The following is a 13570-nucleotide window of genomic DNA, read 5'->3' on the forward strand; positions in this document are numbered from 1 at the left end:
TTTGACAAGCGTTCTAAGTCCATTCAATGGGGAAAGAAGACGCCCTTCAATAAATGGTGCTGGGAAAATTGGATTTCCACCAGCAGAAAAATGAAACAGGATCGTTGCCTCACGCCATACATAAAAACAAATTCAAAAGGGATTAAGGACCTAAATGTGCAAACTAAAACCATAAAATTCTTAGAAGAAAAAGCAGGGGCAATGCTGTCAGGCCTAGCTTTCAACAATGGATTATCTAATATAATAACAAAAGCACAAACAGCAAAAGACAAAATAAATAAACGGGACCTCATAAAAATTAAAAACTTTTGTTCATCAAAAGACTTTACCAAAGAAGTGAAAAGACAAGCTACTGACTGGAAGAATATCTTCAGAAACCATATATCCAACAAGAATCTAAAACCAAAACATATATAAAACTTTAACAACTTAACAACAAAAGGACAAATAACCCAGTCGTAAAATGGGCAAAGGACTTGAATAGTCATTTCATCAAAGAGGACATTCAAATGGCCACCAAACACATAAAAAGTGCTCAGCATTATTTTAAAAAAGAGAGAGAAAGAGTAGCCCCAAAGAGAAACTATACCCATCAAGCAATGACTCCCCATTCTTCCGTGCCCCCTAGCCCATGATAACCACTAATCTACTTTCTGTCTCTATGCATTTGCCTTTTCTAGATATTCCATATAAATGCATCATACGACAACTATTTAGATAATTGTTTTTGATTCATTATAGTGTTAGGTATTTTTTTTTATTAATTTCAATTTGAAGCAACTTCACTCTACTTGAGAAAGTAACACTTTTACTGTAAGTTATAATAAAATTCTTAAAACAATACTTATACTTGGAAATAAAACATGAATTTTACATATTATGTTCAGATATTGTCATGGTCACATCTGATAAGTTATTGTTAGTGCAGAAAATACTGTATTTTACTTTTATCATGAAAATCATTATCACATCATAATTTTTACTATCTCTTGTAATATTTAGATCCATACAGTATTTCTTAAGTTCTTTTTAATTTCCAATGCTAGGATAAAGAAAACAAAAAATTGCAATATATTACCTAATTTATTCAACTCTCTCTACAGTCAAGACCATATCTTACCTACAGCGATTGGAAAATTGTCTTTATCAACATTACTTTGAGATTATTTGTACCTGACTCTCCTCCTTGGAGATCATGAAAACATTTTCATTTCCTTGCTCTAATTCTCTTGTATTTTATTGGCATATCACTTTTGATTTCACATGTAGTTTATTTCTTTTTAGCAAAACAACTTTCCTTAAAATTTAAAAGTATATATTTAATCCCTTTAAATGAAAAATTGTCACACTTAGATTTTCTTTTGCTTACAAGCAGAGTTCATATCAAGGTTAGCGTAAATCCAGAATTGATTTCATTTTTCCACCAAAGCCCACATTTTGCTTTTTATCTGAGGATCTTCTGTTGTTTCATTTAGCTCTCCTAGTACATCTTATACAGAGCCCTGGTGATGCAACAGTTAAGTGTTCAGCTGCTAACTGAAAGGTTGGTGGCTTGAACCAATCCAGCAGCTCCACAGGAGAAAAGGCCTGGTGATCCCATAGGGATTAATTAAAAAAAACAAAATCCATTGCTGTTGAGTTGATTCTGACTCATAGTTACCCTATGGGACAGAGTAGAACTTCCCCATGGGGTTTCCAAGGCTATAATCTTCTGTAAAGACTTGCAGCCTTAGAGATCTTATGGGGCAGTTCTACTCTGTCCTAAAGGGTTCACTCAATGGCAGTCAGTTTGGTTATTTGGTTTTAAGTTTTACGAGGGCAGCTGATGGGCTTGAACCACCAACCTTTGGGTTGGCAGCCAAGCACTCAACCACTGTGGTGCCAGAGCTCCTCCTATAAAGATTACAGTGAAGAAAACCCTATCGGACAGTTCTACTCTGTCACATGGTGTTATGGATTGAATTCTGTCTCCCAGAAATGTGTGTCAACTTGGTTAGGCCATGATTCCCAGTATTGTGTGGTTGTCTTCCATTTTGTCATCTGATAATTCTGTGTTGTAAATCCTAACTTCTATGTTGTTAATGAGGCAGAATTAGAGGCAGTTATATTAATGAGGCAGGACACAACAGGATTAGTTTGTATTTTGAGTCAATCTCTTTCGAGATATAAGAGAAGGGATCAGAGAGGAGAGGGACCTCATAGAACCAAGAAAGTAGAGCTGGGAGCGGAGGGTGTCCTTTGGACCCAGAGTTCCTATGCTGAGAAACTCCTAGACCCAGGAAACTCCTAGGCAAGGACATTTCCTCAGAGCCAACAAAGAGAGAAAGACTTCTCCTGGAGCTGGCACCCTGAATTTGGACTTCTAAACTCCTAAATTGTGAGAGAATAAATTTCTGTTTGCTTAAAAAAAAAAAGGGTTCCTGCTGCAGCTGCTTATGTACAACCAAATACCTCATGGGATTTGGTTCCTTGGTTTGGAAATTTAGGGTCATGGTTTCATGGGACATCCCAGTTAATTGGCCTAATAACACATTTAGTGTTTCTGTTCTACCTCCTAGTTCATTGTGTAGTGCCTGGGTTCTTAAAAGCTTGCTAGCAGCCATTCAAGGCACAACAATTGGTCTCTATTCACCTGGAACAACAAAGGAAGGAGAGTCAGGAATAGGAGGAGGATATGTAATGTGTAGCTAATTGCCTCCATGAACAACTACCTCTTTTGCCATGAGACCAGAAGAGCTGGATGGTGTCTGGCTACCATTACTGAACATTTTGATCAAGGATTCTACAGAAGAATCCTGATCCAAAGAGGGGAAATGCAGAACAGAATTTCTGAATTTTCAAATTCACATGGACTCTAGACTTTCTGGAGCCATGGAGAGTAGATGAACCCCTGAAACTATTGCCCTGAGATAATGTTTAAACTTTAAATTAAAAAAAAATCCCCTGAAGTCTTCTTAAAACAGAACAATAGTTTAGCTTAACCAGTAAAAAAGGTCTGCTAGTAAAAGAGCATTATGCTCTTTTAAGAACTATCTATATGGGATCAAATTGATAACAGCAACTCAAAAGATTGAATGGGAACTTTAGGGGGCAGTGAGCTTATGTTAATGAGAGAGGAACAACTCAGGAAAGGAGAGTGAGAATGGTTGTACAACTCGAAGAATGTAAGCAATGTCCCTAAATTGTACATGCAGAAACTGTTGGTATATGTTTTGCTGTGTGTATTCTCAACAACAACAAAATAAATAAAATTTAAAGGAAAAGAAACCTTACATGTGTTTCTTGCATCTCTGCCCCTGCCTCCCCTCAGAGGTAACCAGGATCCTAGATTTTTATCCTTTCATTCCTCATCCCCCACTCCATCCTCCACAATGTGTAATCTCCTCCCCTTGAGTGTAGGCTGAACCTAGTGACTTGCTTCTAACAAATAGAATACAGTAAAGTGATGGGATATCACTTCCATGATTACATTACCTAAGATTGTAACTGCCATCTCGCTCACAGACTTTCTCTGTTAAGTTTCTCCCTTGCTGGCTTTGATGAAGTAAGTTGCCATTTTGGAGATGGTCACATTGCAAGGAAATGAGGGCAGCCACAGGCCAACAACCAGCAAGAAACTGGGACCCTTAGTCTAACAGTCTGCAAGGAACTAAATCCAGCCAACAACCAAGTAAGCTTAGAAATGGCTCCTTTCCCAATCAAGCTCTCCGATGAGACCACAGCCCTAGCCAACATCTTGACTGCAGCTTTGTGAAAAACCCTGAAGGAGAGGACCCACTCAAACTATGCCAGGACTCTTGACTCAGAGAAAGAGTCAATAAATGTGTGTTGCTTTAAGCTGCTAAGTTTGTGGCAATTTGTTACACAGTAATAGATAATAGAGGTTCTTTTTCATTCTTTTGCTATTACAAACACTGTTGCTATGAACAATCCTGTCTCCCAGAACGCAAGAGCTTAAGTTTTCCGTTGGTATACGCCTGGGAGTGGAACTGCTGGGTCTCAGGATTCAACATTACTAGTAGTAAACAATCAGAGTTAAGGTCACACCATGGCCATAGTGTCTTGGTCAGGTTGGAAATTAAGCTTGGCCTGAGGCCATAGAACTTGGGATCAGTCTGTGGGCAGGGTTGGAAATCACACACAGGGCAAGTTAGGAGTCAGTCAATGGACGAGATCGAAGATGAGTGTGGGGTCACAGTTGGGGAGAGTCTGAAGCCTGTGTTTTGAGCTGGCTTTGGACAGAGTTGGAGGTCACTGTGAGGATGGGTTTAGGGATCAGTCTAGGGCCAAGGTTAGAGGTCAGGCTGTCAGAGTGCACAAGGCCTGATGGCTGGTGACATCATCAATCAACAGGCAGTGGCCATGCGGGCCTAGTTACCCTACAAGTTAGACTCAATCTGGGGTTACTCATAAGGCTCTTACGCACCAGGATCTTCCAATGGGCGGGGGTGGAAGGCATAGGAAAGGGGAACAGGAACAGCTGCAGACAGAGAAAGCAGGCACAGGAAAGAAGGATACCACATTTAATAGAGGCAGCCTGGTCTCACATCCCCCAAACACTCCCAAGGGTACCCCCAGTGGGCGGGAAGGGTGATTGGCATAGGCACAGCCATGTCTTCCCCACTCCTGGCTGAGCTCACTCCTCACCCCTTTCTCTCCAGCTGTTGAGGTCTCCACCTGCGAGTCGGGTCCCAGGTGAGCGCCCAGGAGGGGCAAGGGAGACCCTTGGCTGCCAGCGGCAGCTTCCCGCATGGCCGAGAGTACAGAGAACCAGACTGGATGGAGATGCTGCTGTCCTTGGAGCTGGGCAGGGAACCGGTTCTGGAGGTGAGGACCCAGCCGGAGGGCCACCTGCCAAGGCCCAGCACCGGGAGCTCCAAGGCCGGGTCCCTGACGTCATCAGGCACTGCTTTGGAGGGTGTGCCAGGTCTCTGCACGCAGCTTCTGGGTTCTGGAAAGCAGTTCATTCTCCTGACTCAGACGGAGTGGAAGGAGGTAGCTCAGTCCAGGTGCGCAGCTCCAAGGGCTCCTGTCTGACCGCCTCCCACCCTTACCCCACCCAAAGGAAGGGGGCTCTGGCGTCCAGGACGCTCTTCCGAACGACTGGCTCCTCCCGCGCAGTCGTTGGTCGGTCGGTGAGTGGGTGAGTCTTGGTGTTTTGGCTCCGGTGGGTATCCGGGCAACCCTGGGCAGCCCGGACAGCCGCTCACCGCTGCTTCCGCTGCGCCTGCTGGAGCCTCCGGGAGAGGTCGTCGATGCGCACGTTCTTGAGCTGGAGTAGGTGCTCCAGGCGCCTCACCTTCATCTGCAGGACCTGGGCGGTGCGCAGAGGTCAAGCCCGGTGGTCTGCTGCCCCTGCCCCTGCCCCCGCCTCTATTGACCCCAGTGCCTTCCTGGTGCCCCCTCACCTGCACTGTCTCCTGCGAGGCCAACAGCTCCTGCTCCTTTTCAGCGATCTGAAGGATGAAGCTTGGGTCGCCCTGCAGCGCCTGGCTGTATCCCGGAGGCCTGGGCACAGGCAGCCTGCTCCCCCTGCGGTGGAGTCAAGCAAGAAGCAGCTAAGCAGAGGCCTGGATCTCAGGCTCCACCCTCACCCATCCAGTGCCCTTGGCCGCTGCTCCTGTCTCTCTCTTTCCTGCCTTCCCCTCCCTCCCAGGCGCAGCATGCCCCCCACCGCCCTTCTCCCCCCGGAGACCGCCGGGGCTGTTGAAGTCAGAAACCTCCAGCTACAGCAGCCCTTACCTGAGCAGTCTTCCTCCCTGTGGTTCTGGGGCACCTTCTCCTCGGACCTTCTGGGACAAACCTGAGACAAGGCACGTGGAGGAGTCACCGTGCTGCCCTCCCCCCACCCCTTTCATGAGTGATAAGAACGAAGGACAGGAGGAAATCGAGGCTGCCTACCCACATCCATGTAGCCGCTGCCATCCTGGGAAGCCAGCTCCTGAAAGAACCCCGGGTCCACTGTGAGCCTGGGCTCGCCCATCCCCAAGGAGACCCTTGCCCCTTCTGTGGCTCCCCAGGCCAGGCTTTCTTTAGCCAGGAACTTATCACCAAGGTGGGGCGGGGCTTTACGCAGCCTGCAAAGCCCTCCACAGCTGTTGGAGATGTGGAAGTGGGGTGGTACCTGTGAGGAGCTCAAGCCAGTCTTCCTGCACCTCTGCCGCTCCCCCAAGCTCTGCCGCTCCTCCAAGCGCTGCCTTAGCGGGATGAGCACCAGCTCCACCACGCCCGGGGCGCATTGCGCGATTTTGCGCATCACGTCTTCTGGTACCGAGAAGTTCAGTTTATTCAGCACTTTCCTGGGGGGCAGACAAGGGGGATGGTGGACTGGGTCCTGGGGTAATGAAGGGAGGAGATGGAGAGAAGAGTGGGTGCAGAAGTCTACGTGAGCAGCCCTGGCGGAGCCGAAGGACACCACATCTGAGCCATCCTTCTTGGGTGTCCCGAGGTTCCTTGCTGCCTCCCCAGTGGAAGCGTCCTTGATTTTGTTACCAGACTGATTCTGTCAGCGTTGGTCCTCCCTACTCTGCCATCAGCAGTCCCCCCCCGCCCCGCACCCCAACCAGACCATAGAAGGCAGAGCTACTAGGGCAGCCCTTTCTGGGTAAGGCAGTAGGGGCTGGAAATTCCCGCCTGGGAGTCACGTATTTTACTACCTATTCAGGTGACTCCAGTTGCTGAGCTTCTGCTGGAGAGAGTTGGCAGGGACATAATTGTGCATCTCTACCATCTTCGGAAAGTAGAACTTGACGACCTCCGCAACCAGGACTGAGAGAGTCAGGGTGGGACAGACAAGGAGGATGGGGGGATGGGTAAGGGAGAAGGAGGCGGGAGAAGAAAAGGATAGAGTCGGAAAATCAGGGGTGGTGAAGTTGCAGGGCCAAGTGGAAAGGTGGAGATTCGGAAAGGAGGAGTGCAGTAGGGAGGGAGGTGTGGAGAAGAGGGAAGGGGGACAAAAAAAGAGTGATCAGGGAGAGAAGGTAAAGTGTCCAGCATACCCCTGAGAAGCCATATGCCTTCCCCATTAACTCAGAGCAGGGGGAAGCTGAGGTCTCTGGTCATCTGGCAGAGAATGAGTCTCCAAGGGAGCCCTTCAGGGTCCTGGGCCCCACCCTAGGCCTTCACTCTGATGTGTGCGTGTGTGTGCACACACACACACTCAACACCAAAGTCCCGGGAGAGACTCATGCAAGCAGACACAAGACCTTCCTACAGATATACGCATAGGACAGATGTGTAGACACAGTACACACACATACCCAGGCACACACATACACAAGCACAAAAAGTCACATATGCACACAAACCCATTGCCGTTGAGTCGATTCCAACTCATAGTGACCCTATAGGACAGAGTAGAACTGTCCCATGGGGTTTTCAGAGCTGTAAATCTTTACGCAAGCAGACTGCTACATCTTTCTCCCTCCAGTGGCTGGTGAGTTTGAACGGCCAACCTTTAGATTAGCAGTTGAGGCTTAACCATTGCACCACCAGGGCAACCTCATATGCACATAGCCTGCCTAAATGTACACACACAGAGACACATTCATTGAAACGCTGAAAGAAATTCCCAGACTTCCAAATACACAGACACTGACACAATTACACAATCACAAAGAAACATACATGCACACAGACCCACACATATATACATACAGGACAGAACGTGTCGACCACAGATGCTTAGATTTCCACAAGACAGACATACAACACACACTCAGCTATGCGCGTGCACACATACAGAGATGCACAAAGACATGACAAGCACACATCTTAGTCATTTAAGTCTACGAAGCAGTCACAGACTTACACACTCAGAGACACATATGTGCACACACAGCACACATGCATACAGGATAGAACATGTCTAAATACACACGTCCAAATTCCCACAGATACATATAGAAAATACACACACTTTTATAACTGAAGTCAGACCTCTCTGCCCTCCTCCAAGCACAAAGAGACATGTACGCACACAGACTTCTTACACATGTACATAAAAGACAGAACAGGTAGACACACAAGAGCGCACACACTCACACAGGCGAGCACACACACAAGGGTGCACACCTCCGTCACTGAAGTCCCGGGAAAGGTTTCGCTTGGGCCGGGACAGAGGGATGTTGTCTACCCACAGGTACAGCTGGTGTAGTGCTTCCTCGTCCACACTGCCTGCCATTGGCGCCTCGGCAAAGCCAGGCTGTTCCCGCTGTCCAGTGGCCAGCCTTAACCTCGCGACCCTTCAGGCGCTTCTTATTCAGCCGCTGCGGGCGCCCAGACTCGGAGACTGGATTCCCAGCCGGGAGCGGCCATATTGTTTTGTGAAACCATAGCAACCACCCGACTCGCCAGGGAGCAGGGACTTCTGGGAGTTGCAGTTTTTCTCCCGCTACCTCCTCCCAGGCCCAGGTTTGAAAAGGAGGTTAGGGGTCCTTGTCCTCTCCCTCCTCCCCAAGAAGGCATCACCTCTGTGCCCAAGCCACCTGCTGACCAGCTACTGGCCGACTCTGCGACATGTCAAAGCCTACAAGGCCCCAAGAACCCCTGCGCTAGCATCTCCAGGGCTAGGATCTCCCTTCTGGGCCCTTAAGCAGTCAGTCCCAAGTGAGGGCAGTTTCACATCCCCATGATTGCCAGCTTTCTCTGGGGGGTCCACTGTTAATAACCTGCTACCACTGTTAATAATCTGGACTATGTGATAGGCTGTGATAATGCCTTCTTGCTGGGTCCCTGCCCAAAGCTCTGTACTCATAGGGCTGTCACCACCTCCCTCCCAGCAGTGCCCTGGTGGAGGCATTTAATATGCCATACAGACTTCCAGAGAGAACACGGCTAGTGCCTGTGGCGGGTCACTTAACTCCTTAAGCCTGTTCCTGCTTTGTGAAATGGGGATGGTTCTTACCTATTTGTCCCGATGGGGTAATAAACAGCTTGACAAACTAGAAAAGTGTTAGTATTTTACAGAAGATCTGTATTTGTGTGCGAACTGGGAGAATGGGGATTGGTTAAAAGTCGAGGAACTGCAAGAGCTCCTGTACATACTTCCAAACACTTCATCTCCCCCATGAAGGGCTATTCTTCGTGGATTAGAAATTGATTCAAATCAATCTGCAATCAACTGTAATCAATCAGTTCCATTTCAAAACAGCATTACACTTATGAGGGTTAGGAATATGGATCCCTTAGTGAAGAAGGGGTACAGAGTAGCAGTAAAGCAGCACTTCCAGGACCAGCTTAGTGGGGAAACTTGCTTCCACCAGATTAGCTGTGTGGCTTTAGGCACATTACAGCACCTCTCAGCGCCTCTTTTCTTATGGTTTTACCTACCTTATAGGGGCTTTGTGATCGAATTCACTTAAAATGCTTAGTACAGCGCCTGGCACACAGCAAGGGTCCTATTAACATCAGCTGGCATTATCATTAATGAGATCGTTTCAGTTCCAGCAAAAGGGATATTCTTGTTGGCAGGAGACAAATGGAAGTGATTTGCCTTGTTGGCATTTGAGGCGAAGGACCTGGGTTGGAGAACGCCACTGTTCTCACCTACTTACTCCAGAGCAGGCTGGGGGTAGGCTGGGCTGCACTACGACTTCTTGGTCTGCTCCCCCAGGGCTCCAATTGGTGGTGGTGGTGGTCATGGCTCAGGGAATCCCAACTGCTCTTTGCACTCGTTTAGTTTTGAAGCCTTGAAGGCCTGAAGGAGATCAGTGTGCCAGAAATATGAAAGGCCGTTCTGTGCTGGCGGGGGGCGTGGGGAGGGGGCGACACAGTCACCTACCTTCTTGTTTTAAAGTCATGCATGGTGGCCTTGCCTTTCTAAAAGGGAACATACCCAGGGCAGGCAAGGGACAAAAGATGACCTAGACATTCCCCCGTCCTAACATTCCAGGGTAGGGAGAGGAGGAACTGTAGGGTGGTGGTAGAGGGAAGGAAACAGCAGGGGTCACGTGCCAGCCCTAGCTGAGGTGGGAAAACCGGTTTGGGGCCCAGAGTCACCAGGCCTGCTCAGGCTCAGGCCCTCCCCTGGCTGGAACCACTGGGGTCTGAGGGCCTCACTTAGGGAGGGCGAGGAGGGGAGGGGCTGTGCCTGAAGGTAGGGGTGGAATAGCAGAAGGGCCAGGATAGCAGAGAGGTCTGCCTTAGCCTTCTGACCAGCCCTCACCCAGACGACACCGCACAGGGAATTACCAACTCATGCTCAGCCTCGTGGAGGGGTGCAATCTGTCCCCTCCAATTTCATAGACCAGCTTTTTCACCTTCCTCCTGTCATTGTTTCCAAGGGTGGCCTCCAGGCTTGAAGACGTCATCACTGAAAGGCCTAAAATGCTCCTTCTGAAAACACTAAGGAGCCCTGGTGGCACAGTGGTTAAGAGCTTGGCTATTAACTAAAAGGTCTGCAGTTCGAATCCACCAGCCGTTCCTTGGAAACCCTATGGGGCAGTTCTACTCTGTCCTATAGGGTCATTATGAGTCAGCATCGACTCGATGGTAATGGGTTTGGTTTTCTGGTTTGGTAAAGCACTAAAGGTAAACTAAATGCTGCCCTACCAAGCTCCAATCTGGACCCCTTTCTTTCTGTCCTTCTGATCCCCTCCACAAGGGCCTTCTTTAGCCTGCTTTGGTGGGCCTAGTACCCCGGTGCATGCTGATTGATTTGGCCTAACAGGGACTGTTAGCGCCCTCCCTCTAGTCCCGGCCAAATAACCCCAACCTTCTAAGTCTGAAGCAGAAATGCCTGGCTTTCTCAAGCCCAAACCCAGTGCACCAAAGACTCCTCTCCAAGCCCCAGGCAATATTTAGAGATGATGCTGAGAGCTCCCTGTCCCTTACCCGGGTCAGGACCTAGGCTTTCACCACCCTCTCAACACTTGCTTCCACATCCCACCAGAGCGGGGGCCAAAGGGAACCAGGAAAGGACATGTCCCCAAAACAGACGCAAGCCCAGACCATGAAGGATGCACCCTTGGCTGTTAAAATGTTCACCCCCCACAAAAGGGGGGTAGACAGATTTATTGAATTCAAACTGGGAAAGGAGCAGCTGAAGGCCAGACTCTGGGCCCAGCCCTAGGCCGCTCTGCCCAGGATGGGGCCCTGCCAGAGAGGGATGAGAGGCATGGGGCCTGTAGCTGCCCACTTGGGAAGTACTCATTATCACTCCCTTAGAGGGCCTCTTGGGAATCTCCAATCTGGAAAGAAAACCAAAGGCCAAAGTAACATGGACTGAGCCAGAAAGGGGACTGGGTAGGTGGGAAAGCAGGCAGAGGCAGGCTCAGGAATCTGCCGTGAGTTAGAACTGTGCTTCTCAAGGAGGCCCCGGGGTCGGGGTGGGGCTACCAGCCTTGCGGGGGGCCTAGGCTGGACCTTCCTCTGGGAGCCCTTCCCAGAATGGCTTTGGGGTCCCCCCCACCAAGGACCTGGTGTGGATGGCAGAGGGGACAGGCACTCTCTGGCCGGGAGCTTCCAGGGCCTATCCCTGGGTGCTGCTGTGGTCTAGTTCACTGATGGCATGGTGTGGTAGCACCAGACAGCTCCCCACCCACTTCACCTGGTCCCCCAGGCCCAGGGGCAAAGAGGAAGCAAGAGGATTCTGAGAAAGAGGCAACAAGCAGGCAGTGAGGCCGACCCCAGCTCCAGCCGGGGCCCTACCCAGGTGACTGGGCCTGTCACAGGGCCGGGGAAGCAATACTAAAGGATCGGGGGCTCCCCACCCTGGTTCCATCCACAGCGGCTGCTCTCTGGATTGGCGCTGCCACATCTGGATTAGGGGCATGGCTAGACCCAGTGGCTCAGCTCTGATGCCCAAAACCCCACACTCCCACCTGCCTGGCATGGTTCTTCTTGGTCACATGGACCAGATCATGTTCCAAGTGGAGGATGTGGCTCTGCACACGGTCGTCAATGGGGAAGGAGGTCAGGTACCTCTTGACCATGGCAAAGTAAGCCATGGCCTCCCCGAAGGTGGGCACAGGCACCTCATCACCATCCTCCTCATCTTCTTCATCTTCATCTTCGTCATCCTCCTCCTCATCTTCCTCCTCATCCTCACTGTCCGACTCGGAGTCCTCCTCACCTTCCAGGAAATGAAAGGTAGGACACTGGGCCTCCTCCTGGGCACCATAGCCCCCGAAGCTGCCACCAGCCTCCACTACTCCCTGGGCCCAGTCCTCAGCATCCAAGCCCTCAGAGGAGCTCTCCTCCTCTTCTTCCTCCTCCTCTTCATCACTGTCATCAACATCACCCTCCTCCTCCACCTCCTCTTCCTCTCCCAACTCCTCACCCTCCCCTCCCTCCTCCTCTCCTTCCTCCTCGCCTTCTGCTTCCTCCCCTCCCTCCTCCTCCTCCTCTTCTTCTTCTTCCTCCTCCTCTTCCTCCTCTTCCTCCCCCTCGCTCTTGAGGGCAGTAGTGATGGTAGCATCAGGGTCACCCCCGAAGCCAGCCTCACGAAAGCAGGAGGCGATGTCTGAAGGCTGGACGGCCTGCCAGGCTGCGGCCACGAAGTGCAGGGCCTCCATGAGGCCCAGCTGCAGGCGTGAGGGATCCTGGCTCTCTAGTGCAGCCATGGCCTTGAGCAGCATAGCCTGGCGGTAGTGGCCCTTCACCTGTTGGACCACTCCCCGCTCCAGCGGCTGCACAGTGCCTGATGGGAAGAAGGCCAGCTGCACATGCCTCAAGCTCGAGGTGTCCAGGGACTGGGCGGCCATACGGCCGGCCAGCAGCAGGACACGGCGAGACTCGGTGGCCATGCGGGCGTCCAGGGCCTTCAGGTACTTGGCCAGCACCTGGCTGGTGACACCGCCCTTAGAGTTGGCAGTGTAGTCGCAGGGCAGGCCGCCTTGGCCTGCGCGAGGCTTGGCCGACTTGCCGGCCACCAACGGGGGTAGCTTCTCACTGCCGTCGGCGTTGGCACACAGCAGGACACTCAGGCGCTGGGTGGCCCTGCGCTCCCGGCCGTCGCTGCCGCACAGCCCTGCGGCCTGGTCGGGCAGGAAGTCGTACCACAGACTGGTCTCGATAGCGCTGAACACGTCCTGTGAAGCGTAGCCCTCCACCACCGACGGCTGCTGCTCCTCCCAGGTGTGCCTGCCTGTGCCCCCGCCGCTGCCCTCTGAGGGCACCGCGGCCGAGCTGGCAGGCGCCGCCGGACGCCGGGGGGCAGAGTTGCGCGCCCGGGGGCGGGGCACGCCGCTGCAAGACATCACACCGTGGCGCCGGCGGAAGCGATCTAGCCAGCCGTTGGAGGCGGTGAAGTCGTCCATGCCCAGCTCCTCGGCTATACGCAGCGCCTTCTCCTTGAGGATGATGCCCTTGACTGGCAGGCCGGCGGCGCGGATCTGCTGGAACCAGGCTATGAGCAGCCCCTCGAGCTTGTCGTAGGGCGACAGCTTGTTAGTCTTGCGGCAGGTGGAGGCCACACCGTACTTGCGCTCCGACGCCAGGATGGCGCGCTTGTTCTTCAGGATGGTGCTCAGCGTGGACGGCGGGATGTTAAAGCGCCGAGCGATCTCGCCCTTGCGCAGGTCGGGGTTCTCTTCTACCTCCTGGATGATCCGCGACTTCTCCCGGAACG

General features: G+C 51.3%; 2 protein-coding genes across 2 annotated transcripts; both read right to left on the reverse strand.

Annotated features, from left to right (window-relative positions):
• Window positions 1-5206: 5206 nt before the first annotated feature.
• Window positions 5207-8336, reverse strand: SPEF1 (sperm flagellar 1). Its single transcript, XM_004383028.2, has 7 exons — window positions 8074-8336; window positions 6657-6768; window positions 6125-6299; window positions 5902-5941; window positions 5743-5803; window positions 5409-5532; window positions 5207-5314 (listed from the first exon to the last, which is right to left on the reverse strand). The coding sequence occupies exons 1-7, from the start codon at window positions 8180-8182 to the stop codon at window positions 5207-5209; spliced, it is 729 nt and encodes a 242-aa protein (XP_004383085.1). The 5' UTR covers window positions 8183-8336.
• A 2630-nt stretch (window positions 8337-10966) lies between these two features.
• Window positions 10967-13564, reverse strand: CENPB (centromere protein B). Its single transcript, XM_004383073.2, has one exon. It carries the CDS (start codon window positions 13257-13259, stop codon window positions 11790-11792), a length of 1470 nt encoding a protein of 489 aa, XP_004383130.2. The 5' UTR covers window positions 13260-13564; the 3' UTR covers window positions 10967-11789.
• Between the last annotated feature and the right edge of the window lie 6 nt (window positions 13565-13570).

The sequence above is a fragment of the Trichechus manatus genome, unplaced genomic scaffold, assembly GCF_000243295.1.
Source record: "Trichechus manatus latirostris isolate Lorelei unplaced genomic scaffold, TriManLat1.0 scaffold00104, whole genome shotgun sequence".
NCBI lineage: Eukaryota > Metazoa > Chordata > Mammalia > Sirenia > Trichechidae > Trichechus > Trichechus manatus.

What these genes read in the sequence shown, in the direction of transcription:
- SPEF1 (XM_004383028.2), bottom strand. Translation starts at nt 8,182, where the DNA reads ATGGCAGGCAGTGTGGACGAGGAAGCACTACACCAGCTGTACCTGTGG. An exon ending in CAGCGGCTACATGGATGTGG is followed by an intron (nt 5,804 to 5,901) that starts GTAGGCAGCCTC and finishes GCCTTGTCTCAG; the next exon opens with GTTTGTCCCAGAAGGTCCGA. An exon ending in CAGGGAGGAAGACTGCTCAG is followed by an intron (nt 5,533 to 5,742) that starts GTAAGGGCTGCT and finishes ACTCCACCGCAG; the next exon opens with GGGGAGCAGGCTGCCTGTGC.
- CENPB (XM_004383073.2), bottom strand. Translation starts at nt 13,259, where the DNA reads ATGGACGACTTCACCGCCTCCAACGGCTGGCTAGATCGCTTCCGCCGG.